This window comes from Mesoplodon densirostris, chromosome 9, assembly GCF_025265405.1.
Source record: "Mesoplodon densirostris isolate mMesDen1 chromosome 9, mMesDen1 primary haplotype, whole genome shotgun sequence".
NCBI lineage: Eukaryota > Metazoa > Chordata > Mammalia > Artiodactyla > Ziphiidae > Mesoplodon > Mesoplodon densirostris.
The window spans coordinates 81,875,792-81,899,524 of NC_082669.1; the positions used below are offsets into that span (position 1 = coordinate 81,875,792).

At 39.5% G+C, this 23,733-nt stretch overlaps 1 protein-coding gene and 1 pseudogene across 3 annotated transcripts in view; one reads left to right on the forward strand and one right to left on the reverse strand.

Moving 5' to 3' along the window:
- Nucleotides 1–389: 389 nt before the first annotated feature.
- CTTNBP2 (cortactin binding protein 2) overlaps nt 390–23,733 on the reverse strand; it is a 159,398-nt gene continuing 136,054 nt past the window's right edge. For all 3 annotated transcript variants that reach the window (XM_060108190.1, XM_060108189.1, XM_060108191.1), the window contains 9 exons: nt 16,838–16,990; nt 16,479–16,666; nt 13,014–13,192; nt 10,532–10,731; nt 9,992–10,174; nt 6,576–6,639; nt 5,243–5,375; nt 4,163–4,264; nt 390–1,181 (listed from right to left, as the gene is read on the reverse strand). In XM_060108190.1, the coding sequence (XP_059964173.1) occupies nt 966–1,181; nt 4,163–4,264; nt 5,243–5,375; nt 6,576–6,639; nt 9,992–10,174; nt 10,532–10,731; nt 13,014–13,192; nt 16,479–16,666; nt 16,838–16,990 (1,418 nt within the window). In that variant the 3' untranslated portion in view covers nt 390–965. The remainder of the gene's footprint in view (nt 1,182–4,162; nt 4,265–5,242; nt 5,376–6,575; nt 6,640–9,991; nt 10,175–10,531; nt 10,732–13,013; nt 13,193–16,478; nt 16,667–16,837; nt 16,991–23,733) is intronic.
- Nucleotides 14,720–14,811, forward strand: LOC132496553 (U6 spliceosomal RNA; annotated as a pseudogene).

Here is a 23,733-nt window from a genome sequence, read left to right on the forward strand (position 1 = left end):
GAAATACCAACACGGAGGACCAGTTTTATAAATGTCCTTAAATTGAACACAAATATCTTTTGCATGGATAAACTACTAAGAGCAATAGACAGAAACTACAGCAAAATTATTTCACTAATTCAATATTTTATTTGGTGTCAAGGCATATTAACTTTTTAAGTCATTTCATTAGTGAAACAAACCGCCTAGAAAATATTATCCATTGTGCCACTAGAATTGAAGAGGAGTTAAGTCTCATTTATTGAACCATTTACTTTTTTTTTTATATCCACTTAGGTATAAAACTTTTGTTAAGAAAGATAACACTTTTTATTGCATTATATAATTTCATATTTTACAGGAGTCATAATGCAAATTCATAAGCATAAATATACATGATGCAACCATTAAAAGATTTAAAACTGGAAACTAGAATTTTAACAGGCAAAATACTTAAAAATACTTAATATGGCTTTTAAGAAAAGTAACTGTTGAGAAATGATTTGTTATTGCCCCATTCTAGTCATTTCTCATCAAGTGAACATAAAATTATGATCTCTTTAAAATGGTACCTGTTATCTAAGCCAATGTTGCACACATGTAGTATGCAATGATTCAGGCTTTCTTAAATATACATATGTACATATATATAGATATACAGTACACAGACAGTTGTTTTAATACCCCTGAACATCTTGAGTAAAACTATTATGACTTTTCTATTATAAAACTACTTGAAAAGTGGGTATAACTTCTTGGTATTGCAGTTCAATCCTACAGAACTGAAAAAAAAACCCCTAAATGTTGATTATAAATACATTTTACAAAAAACTGAATAGTGGTCCTGCACTCATACTTTATATTGCAGTGAAAACATTTGATTCATTTGAAGGTATTTACATCTTGTTGTCCTTGGTTTCTGTGTGAAATATACAGAAGAATGAGAATATTGTAGGCAGGCCTATTTGTTAGGTTTTTCTGCTTGTTTATTTTTGTGTAAGTTTCAAATCTTCTTTTGAATTGTTTATTTCTATTTGCCTTGTATTACTGCTGCTGCTGCTTCTTTTGGTGTTCTGGGAACACTGGGTGACTTTACTTCTAGGAACAGGAAGAAAAGATTTAACTCTTGAAACACCCAACTCAGTCTTTGATTTACCGTTGCTGCATTCAGTCGCTTGATGGCTGCTGAGAGGACTGACCTCCTGTAAGAAAGGCAAACAAAATAGCTTGTCAATTTGACATTGTTCCTAACTTCCTCCTCTCCGTCCCTGAGCACGCATGTAGGAGTTTCTGTCTTAAGTTCTCATGAAAAAATGAACAAAAGACAATGGAGGGGAGAAGCTGAATGCTTAATGTCTTATAGACCCACTGGCTGATTTTCATTAGGTCCTTTGTGGTATCATAAAAGTGCTAGACACAGGAGTCAGTGAATCAAGTGCCAGAACCTGGAGTCTCCTCACCAGCTGGAGCTGTATGAAATCAAATTGGACTACTCCAACCATTTCTAAGCAGTTCTACAATTCAACTCTTTCACCTTGAGCACGTCACTTAATTTTTCTGCCTTTAGATCTAATTAGACTATTACTCAACACATTTTGAATGTTTACAAGACAAACACTGTTCTAGGTGCTTGGCTTACAGTAGAGAACGTAAAAGAGCACCATGCTTGCTCTGATGGAGCTTCTGTTGTAGTGAATTAAAGTTCCTGCGTAGCAATTCTCTGACTAAGGAGCTCAAGATCTTCCATTCTTGGAAACTGCATGCTCTTGTTTTTCTAGTGTTTCAGAACTCTTCTGGACCTGGTCTAGGTCTCTCATTTTGCCCCTGAGGAACCAGAGTTGGATAGGTGAGAGTGATGATGCTGGGATAAGACCTTTTATTCATGCTGTTTTCCCTGATCTTGAGTTCACTTGGGTAGGCCTCACTTCATGTTTGCCAGGTCGCAGAACTGAACTCAAGTGAGTATGGGCTGTGACAGGTGAAGAGGAAAGGGTTCCATGGGAAGAAGGAAGGGTGAAGATAGACATGGGGAGGTGTAGGGTATGTTGTTGAAATAGTAAATTACATGTAAAAATAAGTTATGTGAAGTTTAAGGACATATTTGGAAAGAAATGGGGTGGAAAATAAGGAGGATGAGAGATCAGAGGTATGGGTTGGAGAGCGGGTCTAAGCCCTGGCTGCACATGAAAATCACCAAGGAGCTTTTAAAAACCCCAACGTTCAGGTTGTACCTTGGACCAATTACAGCAGAACCTCTAAGGCATGTGGTCTAGGTACCGGGGATTGGAGAAAAAAATCCTCAAGTGGATTTCATTATGCTACCAAAATGAGAACTTCTGCTTTCGGGAGTTTAATTTGCAACTTAATGAGAAGAAAACATTTATTAGTATCTACTCTCCTGATGATTTAAATCTGTATTTATGTAAATATGGGTTTTTTTGTTTGTTTTAAGAAGGCTGCCTGACATGCTACCTGATTAACAGGGCCCCTCTCTGGCCGCATAGGAGAAAGTGATTTCAACTAACACAGACAGCTCTTACTTCTAAAGGGAATTACTTCCTGATAATAGAAGAGGCTGGGCATCTAACCAAGAAATGCTCGCTGACTTTTTCATGGTAGAAGAGGTATGAGCCTGTGAAGCTCTCAGGAGGCTGGCAAATGCCAAATGAGTATACTTCACCCTCTGCTGGCAGGTTCTGAGAAGAACATGTAGCCACGGGGAACAGTCCTCACAATGCGTTCAGTGGGCAAAGCAATAGGGGGCAGCTTTCCTCCTAATACCCGCATCAAACCGCACATTTAAACAACTCTGTGGTTCTTTCTGAAGAGCCCAGAAAGTATAAAATGATCCATTTTTTAAAAAGGTCCCTTGTAAAACAAAGCTTAGCCTACTTTCAGTACTATTTTTCTGGACAGTACCTTATTGTAGCAACCCAATATGGTCCTGTGACAGAGAAAAAGAGGTACAGAACTGTCTTCATTATACAACAGCTGCCAGTCACTACCAGTCAACCTTTTTATGTAGGAAAGTGACTGGGCCCTGTGGACAAAGAGTGGCTCATCGCACCCCTTCCCACTGACTGCTGTGCAAGGAATCCTGAAGAGGGGTCCTGGAGGCCCAAGAAAGGTGTTCTGAACCACAGCTCCTGAACAAATATTTTCCAGCCAGAATTCTCTGCAGGGACCCCAGGTCACCTCCTCAGTCATCCTCCCTTACCTGCTCTCCAAACTATGCTTTTGCTGTGCTTCTAAACTGTTCCCAATTGGGGAAAAAAAGCAAATACTATAAGCCAGACAGGTCATGCTCTTCTTCACAGATCATCATGTTATATATTTTTTATACAAGAACTCAGCCTTGTTAATATTCCCCCCAACACACACAGGCTCACACAGCTTCACGCGTGACTAATCAGGACTGAAACCTAAGGAAGAAGCCGTGAGAGAGCAGGGGCAGGGGAGCCCAGGGCTGTCCGGTGATCAGAGGAGGGTTAATAATGTAACAGTCTCACCAGGCTGACTTTATGAGTCTGCTTTCTGCACTCCCTCTGCCAACAGGTTTGTGTCAGCTGCCATGCGAGGGGATGAGAACAGGATGTGAACCACAATGGACATGGCTTGGTGAGCAAACCACATGTTACTAAATGCCTCTTACAAAAATATGCATCCTCATAAAATCACTACCGGATAAGAAGTAGTTTTATTGTTTCTGTTCACCCAGGAGTACCTGCTGGGCCATCTCAACTCTGGGCATTTATTAACCAGAATGAGACTTTTTGTGTGTGTAGATCTTTGTTATCACTCAGCACTTTGCTAAAATTTACTCCAATTTTCCAAAATAGTGCTCAAATGAAATTCAATATCCCATTTTAAAATACAGCACAAAAGACAGAAAGTTACATTAGTTCTAGTTTCGGCATAAACAAATGAAAACAAATGGAAAGGACACCCAAAATTTTGGAATCAAATAGAAGGAAAAAGAATGCTTTTCTATGTGATTCTGTCAAGCTATTATCCAAACAATAATTTTTCTAACCTTGATTACCTAGTGAACACTTTTGCCTTTATCCTATTTATTTCCCAACTATGGTTTAAAAGTACCCGTGATGCACACTGAAAGATTTGTGAAGTCAAATTCCACAACAGTCCTTCTTTGTCCCATTTTGGAGGGAAAGGGGACACTTACCTTTGGTGACACTGGCATTCTTGGATTATTAACAGTTGCTGAAAATGCAGGGTTGTTTCCTGAACGATCAAACCTCCCTAAATCATCCCCGGAATCAGCAATCTGGAAAATACACAGTTTATCAAGTCACTGTGGAAAACCCACAACAGAAGTGTGATCTTTCTCTTACTGTCAGAAGCTCTACAGAACAGACCTTTAAGTCCTATAATGTTCATATGAAGGCTTGAAGTCTTCATGTGAAACTAACGGCAAATGCATGAGAAATAGCCTCTAAGAAAAAAGTCTTTTAAAGCCCTATTAAAAAAAAATCACTTGGCACAAAATGAAAGGATATAAAATCTGCAAGATTTTCATTGTTACCTTATTTTTCCAGAGGTTAAGTATTTCGACTCATTTCCAGCAACATTAAATAAGTTAGTCAGTTCTACTTTGTCCAGAGATTATGACTGTCTAAATACAATAGGTGAGTCTTTGGGTGGAAGCTGCACAAGTTCTAACTACCTTCTTATGCTCCCTTTCAAGTAAAAGGCATTTATCAAGGAAGTTTGGTCAAATTTGCTGCAGATATCAGGGTGCCAAAACAGGCTGAACTTGATGCTGTTAATGCTTCGAGATTTTGGGTCACTAATTTCCATATTTGGATCTCAAATTTCACAGCTTGAAGACTCTGACTAAACAAATTACACAGGCCACTTATTTTTTTTATTTGTAAGGAAAGTTGCCGTTCTATCCAGAACACAAGGCTGCTGTAATGCTCTCTTACTGACTGGTGACTTATGGGCCAGTTAGGAATATGAAAAGGATGTATTGGTGTAATTTGTGGTAACGCAATTAACATATGCAATTTCCGCTTCAGGTTTTTCAGAGAAGCTGTGCTAAATAGAGCTCCCTTATTGTAGAAGGGGTATTTTGGAAGAAAGCGCTTTTCTAAGCAAGGTAAGGGATGCTCTGATTTGGAGCATTAACATGCTATTTGATAAGGAATTTCTGTCAGGGAGTGAGAGTTATGATGTGGCTCTAAGAAGTCTCTCGGCTGCTGGGTGGAACCATTCAATGTCCTCCCCCAAGCGTCCTGCTTACCTTGCTGATATCAGATTCAGATTTGCTGGAGCACATGCTCTGAAGTTCCTTGACGAGATCCGCTTCATCATCCGAACCCAGAGAGAGTCTTTGATCCAAATTCAACGCCAATGATAGATCATTCTCTAGAGACCTAAAAAGATTTTAACATCCTTTAAAGGCATCCATCAATGTCACTTACACAACAACCCACTCTCACTGGATTTTGAAAACTCCCACTTAAAATTCTCAGTAGGGTAAAATTTTATTACACAAAGAAATCTACTTTCACTTAAAACATTCCAGTCTTACTCTTCCCTCTTCTTCTCTGTCTCTAAAGATAAAGCTAAGACACTGTGTGCAGGGGGCAGTGTGATAATGGAGTAAATATGCATTTACCACATATTAGTAATATGACCAGAGGTCAGGTTTTCTTTTTGTCCTCACTCAGTTCCTGGGTTCCCTTCTCTCTAACCAATTCCTTATACCTACAACATAGAGTTATTGCAATTATTATATAGGCTATTGAATACAACAGATCTAACAGTGGACCCGGCAGAAACAAGCATGTGATGCAGATTCAGTGACCCCCTTCTGTAATTCTGTGAACCAGGGCACAGGGTCCTAAATGTTACCTGCCAAGTGACTGAGCACACAATTTACTGGGCTACACTGGGGACCTATTTACAAACTAACAAGCATTTTTATTCTATGATAAATAATTCCTTATTTCAGCTTGCTTACAAGTTTGGAGGTATAATCAACAATTCCCTAGGAGCGACATAAGAAAAACAATAAGTCATGCTAGGTTTCTGTAAATCTATCATTAAAAAAAAAAACAAAAAAACGGGGCTTCCCTGGTGGCGCAGTGGTTGAGAGTCCACCTGCCGATGCAGGGGACACGGGTTTGTGCCCCAGTCCGGGAAGATCCCACATGCCGCGGAGCAGCTGGGCCCGGGAGCCATGGCTGCTGAGCCTGTGCTCCTCAATGGGAGAGGCCACAACAGTAAGAGGCCCACGTACCGCAAAAAAAAAAAAGAACAGTCATCTAAAAGTCTGTTTAAAAGTTCACAAATGCAGGATGTTACCATATCTTTGTCAAATGCATTAATAATAACTATCAAATTTGGTACAAAATGAAGCCAGTGATATTTCTAACCTTTTAACAAACTAAAAGCAAAACAGGCTTTCTGTTAAGAAACTTTTTTTTAGAAATTCATTCATTAGATTTCAGTTTAATACTAGCATTTAATTACCTTTTGCTTTTTAAAAAATTAACAGTGTAATAGTTGCACAGACTAATAATGAGAATGTGTATTGTTTGTTATGAGTTAAATCTACAAGGGAAACTTACTTTTGTTTTGACAGAGAAGCATTCCTGTTACAATTCAGCTGTAATATAGTCTTATTTTTGATACCTGTTTAAAGAAAAAAAATGTAATCATTTCAACAGAATGTCCCTGTGCATCTTGAACTCTGCATTTAAAAGAAACAGGCTATAGACTCTGCTGTATTTTCATATTGTTTTTGGATTAAATCCATCTGTTGAAGCCCTGTGGAAGGTCAGGGAATGACCAACAACCTCATGTATTGATATATTTATGACCAAAGACAGTACAACTCACACCACCTGAGGCTCAATTCAGGAATCCTCAACTCTGCTTTCATCAATGGACCCTATTCTAACCAGTCAAGTCCCCACATCCTTAGGCCTTTGTTCTCAAAGTACCTAAAAAGGGGTTAATACATGCCTTTTGATGATGGTAATTTCCCTTTCTCTCCCTTTGTTTGCCTTCCAACTTTACTGACTAGTTACTGACTATGTAGATCTGGAGCAGTTTTTGATGTCTGAGCCCCATGATATATTACAGTGTGGGTGGCCTTAGTGTGTAAAAATTTAACTTTTAATTGCTTTGCGTTTTACGGAAAACAAAATAGGAACAGTATACAAAAAGTCACAGCATTAAAACAAATACTGCATATCACACCAATGTTCTTCAAACTGCATATTTCAACCCATTTAGAAAATAGAATAGGAAATATCACATTGCACAGGTTGCAGTAAATATATAAATTTGTATCGGTTATAGATACATGCAAATGCACAGGTTTGTGTGTACTGGTCAGGCTTTAAAATATATTTCTATTTCTCACTGTGGGTTATGATCAAAAAACTTTGAGAAACACTAAACCATTTTAGACTCAAAATGTCTGTTTCTATAGTACACACTCTAAATTTTATAAGTTCATTAACACAGTTGCTTCTGAGTTAATTCTAAAATTGTACGAATGGTGCTAGCACAGATTAATCTCTAAAGAATGATTTTGAAAAGTAAGTCGAATTTGATATATCTTGATTAAAAGCAGATCATCAAAGAATCTCTGTATGTTTCCTCATCCATACTTTCGTCATTATTGTCAGAAAGCAATGACTAGTAGGTTTCCCCTAATTACCATGTAAGTGTACCGCCTTGGGCCCTGCTCTCCAGAAGCCTATGACCAACCCCTCAGCCTTGGTTTAGGTCAGGAAAGAAAAAGGCTGTGTCTTTATTAAATTTTATGAGTTTCCATAGTGGTCTGCATGGAATGCAAAAGGGTTCTATTTTTTTTTTAAACCAGTGATGTCAAAAAATCAACCCAAACATTGTTGTAATAATTTTTTTTTTTGTGGTACACGGGCCTCTCACTGTTGTGGCCTCTCCCGTTGCGGAGCACAGGCTCAGGACGCACAGGCTCAGCAGCCATGGCTCACGGGCCCAGCCGCTCCGCAGCATGTGGGATCTTCCCGGACCAGGGCATGAACCCGTCCGTGTCCCCTGCATCGGCAGGCGGACTCTCAACCACTGCGCCACCAGGGAAGCCCTGTTGTAATAATTTTTATATCAAATGTAATTATTAGAAAAAGTTACTATTATAAAAAAAATTAAAAACTAGAGGCATGTCCACCTTTGGTCCTTAACCAATCAGTGGTTCATGCACCTAAACACTGGCCAATGCATTTTATAAATCTCTGCATTGAAGTCAGTGTAAACTATGGTTGCACACAATTTTATTCATCAAAGTTTTCATGTTTCAAAGAATATTTGATATATCCAATAGCTGTACAACTAATAATTATTTTAAAAATATAAATGAATTTAAAATAATTTATAACTCAATTTTGCCTGATACAGTCTGCCAAGTTAGACTTATTTCCATAATATTGTTTTAAGTTCATATTCACTTTATGGATTTTGTTTGTCAACTCTAAAGTATTGATATATATTGACAATGCTTATTGTTCAGGAAAGCAGCTGGTCCTGAACCCTATAGGAATTCTAATGAACTTGGAAATGATATAGTGAAAAGCCTGCATGGGTGTCCTCCTTTGAGTGTCATGGATTATTATGAGTGGCACAGACTGAAGAAAACAGCATTGGACTCGCTAGGAACGAAAACATGGATTGCAGAACCCCATTTGTAGAAGTGATTTCGAGCAGGTAACCAAGGGTTTCTGAGCCTCGGTTTTGCTCTCTGTAAATGGAGATGATAATCCTCATCGTAGAGCTCTTTTGGATACTCTCAAGGGATAAACAGGTAAAAGGTATAATCCTTGTTACAGATACATAATCCTTGTTCAGCCTGAGGGAGACTCTTTGCTCTACTGGGGGGCTAGAGTCTCATGACTTTATTCCCTGAATCAAACACTCTAACTTTAGGAAGTAAGGGCAAGCCTTTGGGATCAGAATGTATCCCATTATAAATACATAAAACTTAACCTTTACAATGAGAGTTTATATTTTTTTTCAGTGACTGTCCATTCAGTCATTTAAAAAAGTGCTCACAATTTATTTTCACATACTTGGGGTAATTACAAAACTCTGGCATGTACTGATATGGTTAAAACCATATTAAATTTTTATTAAAAATCAATACATGCTTCAATATAAAAATATAGTAACAAAAGCAACTTTTTCTGTTTTAAGAAAGATAAGATTTTAGGCATCATATTCTTTTATTTAGCAACCCCATTGCTGTCAACTTGCCATAAAATTACATAAAAGAGAACATTTTGGGGTGCAAGGGGGCTCTTGAAGACCTAAATTACACCTAACAGAAATCCACAATGCATATGAGGTTGGAACATCTTTTCAAATATGATTGCCTTTAGGGAGGACATTTAAAATTTGTACAATTGATTATGCTACTATCAACGCCAAAAGGAAGAGGTCTAATAATTTATTAGAATGTAAACTTTATGAGGGGAGGTATTTTTATCTCCTGTTTTCACTGCTCTATTTCCAGTGCTTAGAATAAAACTTGGTACACAGTACATCCCATGTATGAAAAAAATGTGTAAAGCTGACTCACTTGTAAAGACCTTAAACTGGTATCAAATACGTCTATAACACATTCTTCTAAAAATTTAAGGTTGGCTTAGGAATGCATGTTGGCATATTTCTTTCCTTTTATGTGTCAATTTGTATTACATAAATATAATTGTGTGCATCCCAAGAAAATCAAATTAATAAAAAGCAAATGACCATTAACATGGTAAAGATTAAATTTAATTTCAGAATTCTAGTATGAAAGATTATTTTTTCAGATAGGGGGCTCTCAGATATTTTTGGAGTGTAACTACCACGTGTTTTATTCCATGAAAATATGCATCTGAAATACTCAGAATTTTGCTTTGTTGAATGCAGAGTGATAAAAATAAAGCACGTTTGCATTCAGAAACCACCTCATGGATGCCCACATACGTGTGGGTGACATGCCTGCCCCCCTTACCTTCCTCACTCAGGTCCGGCTTGTTCCAGGTGGGTGAAGAGAACCGGCCAGACTTCTTGCGAGGACTGGTGCTCACCTTTCTCCAGGCACCACTTTCTTTCTTCTTGCTGCAACTGTTGTAACTTGAAACTATGGATAAAGGGAAACTTCCTCCTTTGAAATCAGCTGTATGCTGGTCTAGCTCTGAAATAACAGAAACCATGTTTTGTCAAAAGGACAGAAGCAATAATGCAGTTTCACAGAGTCAAGTAAAATCCAACGTTTCTAATACTTAAAGAAATAGCCTCTTCAAAATCACAGGCTTGTAATACCCAAGCAGGCGTTTTGTCAACCAGCAAACTTTACTTTGAAGTCTGGTATTTAAACATGAGCCAGTAATGAAAAAAGAGAGAGTTCTAAAGCTGTGTTGTGCAACATCTATTACATGGAGATAATTTCTCTCATTACAAAGAGAGAAAATAGAGTGCCCTAAAGACAAATTCAAGCAAGCATTTACATAAGAGTGTGAATTTCCTCTCCTCCCAGCATGAACCCACATACCTGCTCTCTGGAGGGGACAGCCATGCAGAACAGCTTTATTAAGCAAGATGCTGAGAGCAGCTCTAACCACAGCCTGCTGTCCCTGGCTAGGGTTTTTAGTTGTTTGCCCAAGGCTGGGTTGTCTTTTCACAGAGGCTCTTGACAATATTGCTTCTTGAACTCTGGGTGCAATGACAGCATTCCACAGCTTAGACATCCACCTTCCGAGAGAGGAGTGGGTTTCACAGTTAGGACCAAGCCTCTCAGGAATCACACACAACTCTACGGGGAACAGGCTGGAAGACTGTGAAACAAAACCTAAGTGTTTCTATGGACAGGCTACCTTTCCCAGGTCATTTTGGAATACGTGAAATTATCCAACACCAAAGTAGTTTGAATTTGCCTTAAATATACAATGTATTTCAAATGAAACTGCTAACATGTCTCTCGTCTTTTTCTTTATAAGATCCTGGAGTGTTGAATAAATGAATGCACAAATAAAATTAAATATATGGAAAGGGAAAAAATACATGGAAAACTTTATAGACTAAAGAAGTCTGGAAAAAGATTTCCTGAAAGTCTGTGTCTAAATAGCTTAAACTTATTTGCCATTTTCCTTAATAAGACGCATATATTGTATTTTAGTATTTCTGCAATTGGGATACATTTTATGATCCCTGGCAAATTAAATCTGCCTGCCCCAAGGCAGGGGCTCAGCGTCTACACGTGGTGGGTGAGCCCTGTAGAGAGGGGATGGGATCCACCAGCCATGGCCTCAGGTGGACTCTGCATTATAGCTGTAGCTGCTGCGGGACTTCAGCCCAAATGTGGAGCACTCAGTGCCAATCAAAATTCCTTCAAAAAAGATTACACTTTGTTGCAGCATTAAAAAACAGTTAATACAGTTAAAGGCTGTAGACAGAACTCCGTCTCCCAGAATAGGAAAGTTTTCAAAGTTATTAGATACTGACATAAGCCTTTCAAGACCGTTAAAACTATTTACTCAGTATCAAGCATCTATTGTCAGCTGCTTTGTTAATGTCTAGTGACACGTAATTCAGGAAAAAAAAAAGTACAAAGGAAAAAAAAGTACTCCTAAAGGTGCTGAAGGGAAATATAATATAAGCTTTAGCTAAAACAATATATAATTTTTTTTTTAAAGGCAGTTCCTTAATAGGGCTGTTGGGAGATAACTCTCCATGGCATTTCTGTACCTCTTGTGTCAGCTGTTGCTCTGGATTATCTTTTCAAGGCTGTTTTAGTATTGTAAACCGACTTGGAAAAACAGAGACAGCGTCTCCTTCTGGAGCAGAGGGTAGATTTGTTTCCTGACGAAAATGAAAGTTATATTTCCTTCCCGGGCAAAGCGTGGGCAGATTTGCCAGCATCCCCGTTAGAAAACTGGGTGATTCCCAAGCTCACAGTTCCACAGCTTTGATGCAAAGCCAGCATCCACCTGGACCGCTATGCATCACCCCATAGGGCCTGAGGAGGTAGGGAAACCAATGCAAATATGAAGCCCAGGCTGTGGCTGTGCTGAGTGATGAAGTGCTGGGTCAGAGGCCACATCCTGAATGTGGCAGGCTAACTTGTCAGCTTGCAGATAAGGTAAAAATCTCAGAGCCTCTAGCTCTTGACAATGACCATGCAGCAGAAAGTAAAGGCCAAAACTGGTTCCTAAGAATCTTGAGGCTCTGGATGTTAAAAAAAAAAAAAAAAAAAGGCTTAAATTTACTCATGATACTGATAAAGAAAGGGGTAATTAAATGAATAAATGTATTTCTGCTTTTTAACAAGAAATTGCTGTATACTTTTTAATATAGCACTTCTTGTGTTCCCTCAATTAGCTGTTATTAAACTGATAGTTTGTCTTACAATAGAGGAGACATATTATCTGCATACCCTGCTTTCCAAAATAGATTTCTGTCCAGGATGCCAAAAAGTACAGAATCAAATCTAACAGCGAATCACAGAACCCTTACTAAAGTAAGCTGGATAGTGACAAATTTTTTCCTCCTTTCAATTTCCTTCTAATTTTCTATTTCATTAACCTTACTGTATATATGTCTGTTTTCATAAGCTGCTCTAAAACACAGTAAGTACATAAGTCTCATTAATAAAAGAGGAAGATTTTCAATTCATCAACAGAATGTAAGTGGGCTTTTGGGGGGGTGGGGTAGGGGGATGGTTACAGGATACTTGACCTAATGTCTCATGTGGGCCTTCCCCAGGAGACACTGCCCAGCAAGTCACACATGAGTCTGCTGAAAGTTTTGTAAACAGAGGGAAATTGGGATCTATCTAGTCTTAGCAAAATAGTTTCCTTAGGAAGTACCCACCACACGAGTCATGGTCGTCCTGTGACAGGAGCACAGGGCACTGGCTTTCCGTGTTCATGACAAGAGGTGGCACAAGGTGGCCCCTTCAGCTTTCTCACCCCCAAACATTCCCAATCAGCCAGGGCTCTACTTTAAATAGGCAAAGAAGGATCAATGACACTTACTTCACTGTCGCTTGGGCATGCCCTGGGATTACAGGACAAGACAGGAAATACTTTGGCCCAAGAAGTGCTTCTGGTGTGCCCAAGCGGGCCAGGCACGAGTTGAGCTGGCGCCAGACAGCCAGGGCCCAGTCGACCGTCTTGCACACGGGGTCGCAGGGAGAGGGCACCTGACCCCTGAACTAGAGACAGGGAGGGGGAAGACGGGGGCTTGGTTTAGAACAGTGCTTCTTGTCCTTTTGTTTCGAACACTCCAAAACTAAAAATATAAAAATTCAAACTGTAAAACAAAACTGTAGCCAAATCTGATTTTAACCTTCACTTGGGGTGGCTGGAAGACGGCTAGGTAATAACATACTCTATGACGTGTGTTAGCACGAGATACAGATACAGATCTGTAGCTTATTACATGCAATGAAAGGATTCAGACATGACAGTGCAGTAAGACACCCTGGATGAGGTGTCTTACTTGGATGAATTCTTAAACATCAATTCGGGAAGAAATCATTTTTCACATGTGTACAGAATTCCTCACAAGGTCTTGCAAATAGCAGGTGTTCAAAAAAGGATTCTGAATAAATGAAATTAAAATTACATTAAATATTTGAATATTTTGGGTAAGTCATAAGATGGCATACCTGGATCTGTGGCATGTTCACCTTGTATTACTTCTAATTTCCCTAGAAGGAAGGCTCAGCTAAAATGCTAACTTCATCAAAATGGTCTGACACCATAAAGAAGTATATTTTCAAATTTTAAAATGTGCAAATTTTAAGTAATACTGTATAACACACACAGTTGAATGGGAGAATTATATCTTATAGTTGAATAGTTGAATTATATCTCATAAAAGGTCCCTTTTTGGTAGTACAGAAGGGTCACAGAAGGCCAAAGATTTATTTATTATGAGGAGAAATCTCTCAAATATTTAGAAGTCAGATACAGCAATTGACTCTGTATTTTATAAGAAAGCAGATTCACATAAATCACTACTTTACCAAGGAATTATGATATTAAGACTGAGGATAATACATGAATGTTTTTATGTCCTACATGAAGGGATAGAATTTGGCCTAGAAAAAATGAAAGAGTGGTTCAGTGATTCTAGCAGCTCCATTAAAGTAACATCACTGTGTTACATGAGGCTTTGGGATCTGTTATCATAGTTTCCCTTTTCTTCAAAAGAGGAACAATCATATTTCTCCCACTTTCTCTGATCCTCTTCCAGCGAGAATGAGATCATGTGCTACAATTAATAGCTGAATATTAATTTCCTACTAAAGAAAGTATAATTATTTTTATTAAATACTAGAAGCCTGGTATTGTCCAAAAAAGGTCTGCTTACTTATATCCCTGGAAGGAGCTGGAAGAAGTAATTTTGATCACGTGCCAGTGTGCTTCTAAGTGCCCCCAAATATTTGGTTCCATCCTGCGGTTACAAGATTTCTGGCGTTTTGCAGGAGTCATTCATTCCCATTGTACTCCTACCCCGGAATCCTTTTTATTAACCTACTTGAAGTGATTCCTGATAAATGAAAGGCATTACCTCCCCTCCCCTTTCTATTCTTCACAGCACACCCCACTGGCCCATTCACAAACACAATGGAGGAAAGTGTAGAGCCTGAAACTTAGAACTTTCCTTTCCAAATAAGTAAAATCAATCCTTTTCAAACTATGCTTACCAGAGCCAGAGGAGGGAAAAGGAGGTATACTTTACCAGGTAAGATGTACCTTTCAAGGAAAAATAGCATGGCCCCTGCGCAAGAAAGACACGCAAATTCGTGAAGCGTTCCATGTTTTTCTCTTGGGATTTTGACGTGTCAGTGTAGGCTCCTCTTTGATAAGAAAAGGCACCGTTCTGGTGATAATGGAGGAGGCTATGCATGTGTGGGGAGCAAGAGGTAGATGGGAAATCTGTGCAGTCTCTTTTCAATTTTATTGTAAACCTAACACTGCTCTAAAAATATTAAAGTCTTTAAGAAAAAAAACTGGTATCTTTTGAAATTATTTAGGTGAATTTTTTGGCAATAAGATTTAAATATTAATAGTGATGAAGTTAATGGAAGTATCAATAATCTGAAAAGCTGTTTACCTATGACTGTCTTTGCCTCCCCTTTCTTCCTACTGGTTGAGGTCACAGATGTGCTTTGGTCAGAAGAATATATTTACGACCAGGCAACTGACTTTAGCAGAGCTTGGGACAGAGGATTTCTGATTCAATTAGGAATTTCAGATACTAATGCAAATCACCACTAGCAGGCACTGTTCACTGAATTACCAAACGCATTCCCATCCCACACTTCTCCCTCCACCCGCCTCCCATGGCGCCAACTCCACAAACGCATGTACATTCACACACTCTAACATAACAGACACTGAATCTTGTTCAGGAACTTGGTGGAGAGCTTTGGCCTTGGGAAGGTAGTTCTAGCCAAGATCTCTGGTGGAGAGGTGTACATGAAACCAGTCTGGTTAATGAACCATTCAGGGAAAATCTTCTTTCTGGGAGTTTCAGAAAAAGATTCTTTCCCCTTGATAAGGAGGAGACAAAGGAAGCCAAAGTTCCCTCTCTGCACAGCATCCTGCTTCCTGCCTATGAACAAGTTTGTGCGAGGGCGTGATGCCCAAAGTCCTGCAATCCTGAAGGGAGGTCAAGAGACTCACCCAGACCTGGGACCTGACATCACAAAGGTGTGAATGGACATCATCAACACCTACTGCAAGGCATCTGGTTATGTAAGGGAAAAAAGCCTTTTTCTGTGTGTGTGAAGCAGCTAGCAGTAGGGTGTTGTGTTACCTACAGCTTAAAATCCTGTGCTGATACAATGAAGATCCTGTCCTCCAAGTGTGGCCCAACTGTGCGGGATTAAATGATAAAATCTTGCTAAATCTAGCTCTTTTATTTCAAGTCCACCCAGACACTCAGCTACTGGCCCAATTTATGAATATTAAATAGTGATATACTCGAGTTGGTCAGCACTGAATTAATTTTGTTATCTTGATAGAATACAGAATATTTTATTATTCTGAAAAATCACTAAAAGTGATTATTCTTGGAAATGTGCCAACAGATAGAGATTTCTAATTTTTTTTCATGTGACTTTTTAATAGCGCACTGTAACAAATATTAAAACTAGCTTGAGTGATGGATAATGAAGGCTCCAAGGAAGCAGTAGCTTTTCCTTAAGAAGAGTGATTAATTTTCTAATCTTGTTTCCCACAGCATTTAGAACTTGGAGAGACTCCTCGAGAATAGTTAATAAAAAAAGTAAAACCTATTTGCTGTTTAAAATACTTAAAATAGTCCAGAAACTGCTATGGGTTTTACATGCATTATCCTATTTAACCCTTGCATATCCCCAAATTTTATTTGCTGGAAGCCACATAGTAAGTGGTACAGCTCAAGCCTAGGTCACCTGACACTAAAGGCCCCTCTCCCAGCAATAGGCTGTGCCTGTGGTTTGTTACCTTATTCACGACTTTCCTCCTTAGGAACCTCTGCAGCAGCCCCTGCATGGGCTCGCCATCCCACCGCAGCTGTACCCAGCGGAAATGCTGCTGCACCAGCAAGTCGGAGCCCTGGAGACAGGCCTTGGCAATGGTTCCCAACAAAAAGCAGTTCTCATGAAAGTAATAACATTCGGACGTTCTGTTTCCTGAAACAAACCAAAAGCAACAGTCCAACCTCAGCAAGCCACAGTAGGGGTCAAGTTCAAATAAGTGAAAGAAAGACGACCATGAAGCATAACATGTGCTCTGGGAAACAGAAAGATTAGAAGGATCTCAAAGCAGCCTGCTTCTCAGCATGGTCTCTCTACCATCTTTACCTTTTTGGAAAGTACAGGGGCTTTCAGTGCTGCGATTTTCCAGAGGCCCCAAAAAGTCCCCCAGTAACTCAGACAATGAAGATTTTTCCAAATTCTCTAAGATGATGATGATTTTCTTGTTAGCAGGAGATTGTTTCACTGGGATCAGACATGCTGTGGTCAAAAAGGAAATTCAGTGATTAAAGATTTTACAAAAACCTATACAAACTGGCAAAGATTTAAGTGTTAGCAAAGACGTGACACAATGGGAATGCTCTGACATTGCTGGGAGACTATAGGATTCTGGAAAACAGTTTGGCATTACTGAATACAGTTGAAGATTCACACACACAATGATCCAACATTAGTTCCACAACAGATTCCAAATGGAATCAACTTGAATCTCTAGCAACAATAGACGATACAGGAGTATATTCATACAACGGATATGAAAGTGAACAAATTACAGCTACAAGCAACCGCATGAAGACTTGTCACAAACAATATATTAAGAAACAAATCACAAAAGGCTACACATAATATGATGCCATCATTTGAAGTTCAAACAGGGGAAACAGTAACCTTATAATTTAGGGATTCATAGATAGTAAAACTATTTTTAAAAAGCAAAGAAATGATTATCACAGAAGACAGACTAGTGGTTAGCTCCATGTGCCCCACCCCTTGTGAAGAGGGGTGGGGCACATGGGCCCATTCTGGAAGCTGGGAATGTTCTATTTTGTGACCCAGTCAGTGGTTAAATGACAATTTTATTTTAAATTATTCATTGATCTGTAAAAATAGGTGGTATGTATTTTATAGATGGATATTTCAGAATACAAAATGTTAAAACCCTTAAATGATCTTTAAATTACACCCATGTAAAATATTCATAAAATTATGGAGACAGGACCTCAGAGACCAGCAGGTCCCTCCTTTCATTTTACAGATCTCAGAGAGGTTAAAGAGATTTGACTCAGGTTTCAGAAACAGTGGTAAGGAAGGACTGCGATCTTGGACTTGTGAGTCTTATTTTAGGGGTCCTCACACTAAAGACGGGAGGCTGAACTGCATGTCAACCGAAAGTGAAAGATGGAAAGTAAATGGAAGATTGCTATTATATGTAGAAGACAAGTCAGTGGATAAAATGTAACTGAAATAGTGCCTGGGCAACTGGAAACAGTCAAATGTTGTTAATATTGTAGTTGAAATATATATATATATAGATGTATGTATTTATAAATAATACTTCCTATATACCGATGAGTAAAAAATTAAAATCACTTTTTAATATTTTAGAAGATTCTAAGATGCCCTAGTCTTAGCTAAGTTAACCTTGCAAAAAAGATTAATTTAAAATTCTTGAGAGTGATTTTGTCAAGTATTCCACTTTTCACAAACACTTAGGAGAGTACATTATACTCCATTCCACCTCCTAGTTACTATAGACACAAATACATTTTCACTTTCAAAAGAAGTCCCTGTAAATGAATCTCTTCTGAGATTGAAATAGCTCTTCTGGATGCTATAAAGCTTTAAAAACTAGAAGACAGGAAACAAAGCCAGCCACCTCTCAACTGAGTTGTATTTGTTGGGGCTATTACACTAGTGTCTGGTGTGTGCTGCGTCCCCTTCCACAGAGCTATTTAGTAAAGAGTGCTACAGTTCTATGCTTCTCAGGTTCAAGTGTTATTTCAAAAATATGTTTGTTATGAAGTATGATAAACGTATAGTTTTTTAAAACAATGATAAACTAACAGATCTTTTATACCCAGTGGTTTAAAAAAACAAAACCAAACCCAGCAACAACAACAAAACCAGACCAGGTTGAATGGTCTATGTATCTGCTTTTCTGTAACTAACGACTGAAGGTCTCCAGTTTTGCCTTGATTTGCGTTAAGTGTATGGCTAGTTCCAGCTAGAATGTGTCTGCAGGAACATGTAATTACATCTCAACAAATGTTTTCCAGTGCCCCCTTGCTGTACATACTATGCTAAGCACTATGGAATGCTGGAGGTGACTGATTCTAACTGGGGGGATGTGGCATTTAAAACTGGACCCATTACGAGGAATGGCATCTTGACAGATCAGAAAAAGGCTTTCTAGGTTTAAGAAACGGCATAGGCAGAAGAATGGAGGCCAGGCAGAGCTCAGTCCTAGGAGGGACCAGGGCTTCAAACCAAGGTCAGAACAGTTGCAAGAGTAGCATGACAGACAGCTCAAAGCTGATACATGTGTCTAGTGAGGACAGGCTGGGAGCTTGGGTACAGAGTCACATCAGTGGAATGGAAGCCAGGAGCCCCATCTGTGGGCAGTAGGGCAGCAGGCTGTGTCTTCACCTGGGCTACACATTACAGTCACCAGGGATCCAACCCCAGAGGTTGTGATGTAGTTGGTCAGTGCTGGGCCTGGGGCATTGGCATTTTACGTGCAGCCAGGGTAAGACTTGCTGATATGAAGTCTCAGAACCCAGCCACAAATGAAAAGTGGAAGGCCCAGGATGTCATTTCAGAAGGGAGTAACTACCAGCTCTGGGGATCAGTGGAAGTCTTTAAGGAGGGGATAAACAGGATTTGACTCCTGCTTTGAGATCTCACTCTGGTGTGAAGAATTGACAGGAGAGCGAAGAAACAAGAAAACACATCTACAGGCTCTCACTGCTGAGGTGAGGACAAGAGGTAACAGGAGCCTCATCCAGGGCCAAGGCACAGAACAAAAGGACAGTGTGAGATGGAGTGAGCAAAGCTCAGTGGTTGATGTCTTGAGAGAGGGGCGGAGAGGGAAGAGCAGTGACAACTCAGAAGTTCCCACCGGAGCAGAGGCCACGCAGTGAATGGAGACAGAGAGCACATGAGCAGGAAAACACTTGAGGCAGGGGAGGTGGTGATGGGTTATGCTTCAGGCCTGAGTGATGAGTGAGGCATCGCTCTTGAGATGTCCAGCAGGGGCTGGGACCAAAGGATGGAGGCAGCAAGGGAGGATTCAGGCTGGAAATAAACGAGTTTATAGGATTGCAGGAGGTCTCTTGGAAAGACACAAACTCGTTCTCCTGAGTCCACAAGCAAGGAATGTATTGTCAGTGACTTAATTAACCCCACATTAAATGGACAGCTTGTGCCCTCGACAAAAGGGGTGTGGGGTGCTGTTCCTAACAGTTGGGTTGGGTTTCCACCTCATCTTTGTTCATCTTGGTCTCCTCTGAGGTACCAATCAAGGGTCAAACAGACTGGGTTTTTTGGTGAAAAGCTTTGTCTTCAACACTGCTGGCCTCATATGTTCAATTTTTTCAGTAACATCTGCTTCTCCATCTGACCACTTAAGTTCAACAACCTAAAGCAAGTTGGTCCAAATGTAAATTTCATTTTAGTTGTGAAATAGCATGTCTAGTTCAGGTTATTTAACATGGTTTCAATTCTAAAATATGAACCAACCATAGAAACAGAAACTCGTTACACCTTTGGGTTTGAAGGATTATTCAGCCTCTGATCAGGGTTCATGGAGACATAAAATGGCCACTCACCCCAAGTTATATCTGGAGATTCCTTTCGGCCTATTGTTGGAAAGTCAGCCATTTGGATTCCCTTTGCCCCATGCTAATTCAAAGCCCGATTTCTGAAATTAATCTACCCTTTTTTTCCCCTGCTTCCAACTTTATAGCTATGTCAGCTTGCCCCTCTCCAGAGGTCAGTAATCTTAATCAGATGCTCTCGCTTGGCTAGGCTCAGGGCTATAGTCCAGTTTTGCACACCCTTGTATTAAAAGTTCTATATAGCTAGTCTAGAGCAAGACTCATTGGCTTAAAAATAATTAACATATCACATTTATAGTTCAATCCAAACTCCTTTATGTCTAAGGTGACCCCAAGTCCATAATCTGCTCTTTGGAGATGGAAGCAGCCCATCTTTTACATTGTCCACTTAAAACAAGGCTCTGCAGGGATGATGCTCTGAGTCCAGGTGAGAAGCAAGGGACAGACCTCCAAAGAGCCTCCAGTAACACAGGGTCCAAGGAGGAAACTCAATTTATATAGACTTCAATTACATATTATTACAGTAATTCTATCTTTATTACTTCTGAAGTAGAAAGTTCTCTCAGGAATCCTAAGTATTATTTTAAAATACCAATCTAGTGTTTAATTTTTTTTTTTTTACTACCATTGTCACATGTAATTTTAAGAAGTATCTGTCTTGCTAACCTAACTCAATACCTTATACTGAGGAGAAATATGACCCAATTCTAATACACGTTCAGACCCTCCTTACCAAATAGTGGAGCCATGTGATGCGACGGTCTCTCACAAAAGTCAATATGAAAAGGAAGATGTTATTTTAAAATAAACACAAAATACCCACTGCTTGCATAAGTGCTACGCCATCCTTTTTGAACTCATCTTCTGTTCTACATTCTTTTCTTCACTGGCACCATTTTAGTCTCCATATAAGTTTTAGATTCTTAAAGCTAATTATTTAAAAAAAATCTGCTACTCTTCCTTCTTGTATTTTTTCACTCATACACTTCTTTTATTCATTCTCTCTGTCTCTTTTCACTGGCTTTCTTCTACAGAGTCGTAGAGAGGAACATATAAGGTAATGTATGTGCTACGCCCATTGGAAGATGGAAGTTCAACATTCTAACCTCCAGCTGAATGTAAGTAGTTTAAATCTTTTATTTTTTTTAGAAAATAAAGTTAGAAACCAGGAATAAGTTTAGAACACCTTATGAATCAGTATATTCCTCACTTGGTAGTCATATGATTTGATCAGTTTACTTTCTTCGTAAAAAAAAAAAAAAAGCAAGACAGTAGCTGATACGTAATTCCTGTCCTGTAATTATTCTAAAAGCTTAAGTGAGCACCCTAGAAGCTCCTTTTCTCTGATCCAGATCTCAGCCTTCTCTACATTCTGTCCTTTTCCATCGCCCTTTGACCAAAAGAAAATTCCCTGCTAGGGGCTTTCTGCACTACAAAAGAAGGGACACCACACCACTGGTCCTTCCCTCTGGCTCACTTGTGATTCCCTGGCACTGCTCAGAAGCTTCTGGTGTCCCCATTGACTCAAAGTGTACGTTCTCCGTTCTCCATGATCTCTTCATTGGCCACCAGTCAGCAGCAGTGGGGCCTACTGCTATGAAAATGATGGTGACAGTGGATGGAGTTTTAGAAGATGAGGATGGACAGCAGCAACGGAAAGATCCAAAGCCAGACGGTACTGTTCTTGACATAACACTCAGAGACCTTCAGTATTTATTCTGGAGCCACTGGAGTATAACAGCAGGAAATTGTCATGAGCAGTTTTTTATTCTAGGGTGAGCCCTCTGGAAACCTGCAGAGGGCTTGTGGAAGGAGCGAGACGGGGGAAATAGAAGGGTTAGTGATGAGGCCTCCATAGGCCCTTGAGCAAGAAATGATAGGTGGTAGGGGGACTGGAGAGCAGGAGGTAGAGATGAGATATAGGAAGCAGATTCAAAAGAACTCCGGACTGACCAGACGTGGGGAATAAGCCAAATGAGAGATCTATGATAAGCTCCACTTGCTAACTTGGGTAACTGCACTCAAGGTCTCAGCAGGTGAATCTTGTGTTTATATCTTACTTTTGTTATTAAAAAAAAGAAAGAGGGATTTCATACATATAAATTACTAAGCCAAATACAGAATAAGAATCCTTTAATATTTGGAGATGCTACATTCTTTCCTACATAACAGAGTGGAGATCTTTTGTCCTCAGTCTGTCATTTGAAAACCTCCTTTTTTCAAATCCACTTCACTCTATTTTCATGCCCTATCATCAGCTGCTGTCTCAACAACTTCTGCACTGTCTAATCTCGCTTCTTTCTACCTCCACTGTTAGCAAGTTCTTCCACTTGCTGACAGCTAAATATGATTAACATTCCCTTTTTCTTTGCACATGCTACTTCTTGTATCAGGTTCATGCACTCATTCAACAAGTAATTATTGGCAATCAGTGTACAAGGTGGAATGAAAGAATAAGCTATATTACTAGCCTTCAAGGCGCTCATAACATGTGTGTGGGCCAACACAAAAGCCCAAATAATACCCTCACCGCCTTGAACTATAGTTAGGTGGGGCACAGAGGTAAACAAAGCCTACTGCTGTTCATTAGAGGTAGTTGGCATACCTGGAGGGGTCAGACAAGCCTTCATTTGGGGGCGTCCTCAGAGTATTTAAACAGGGGCTCCCATGTCTATTTTAACCAGTCCTGTACCACGCAGTACTTTACATAGTACCTGCCATGCAGTAGTTATGGGTGGGTGTGTGTGTGTGGGGGGCAGTTTGTGTGCTTATTCTAGATGAAATTTGAGAGTAATTCTAGATGAAAGCTGCAGCATAAACAAAGACATGAAGAGTGGGAAAGCAAAGGACATGTGAGGAAGAAATACTGTATTCTGCTGGAGCTTAGATACCTATTTTTAAAAAGGGTCAGATATTCCAAAGAAGATATACAAATGACCAATAGGTACAGGAAAACAGGTTCAACATCACTAACGATCAGGGAAATGCAAATCAAAACCACAATGAAATATCACTTCATAACTGTTAGAATGGCTATCATCAATAAGAGTTAACAAATGTTGGTGGGGATGTGTAGAAAAGGGAACCCTTTCACATTGTTGGTGGGAATATAAATTGGTGCAGCCACTACGAAAAACAGTATGGAGGGTCCTCAAAAAACAAAAAATAGAACTACCATATGATCCAGCAATCCCACTTCTGGGTATATATCCCAAGCAAATGAAATCAGGATCTTGAAGAGATTATCCACACACCTGTGTTCACTGCAACATAATTCACAAGAGCCAAAACACGGAAACAATCTAACTATCCATCAAGAGATGAATGGATAAAGAAAATGTGGCATATGTGTACAATGTAATGTCATTCAGCCATGAGAAAAAAGTA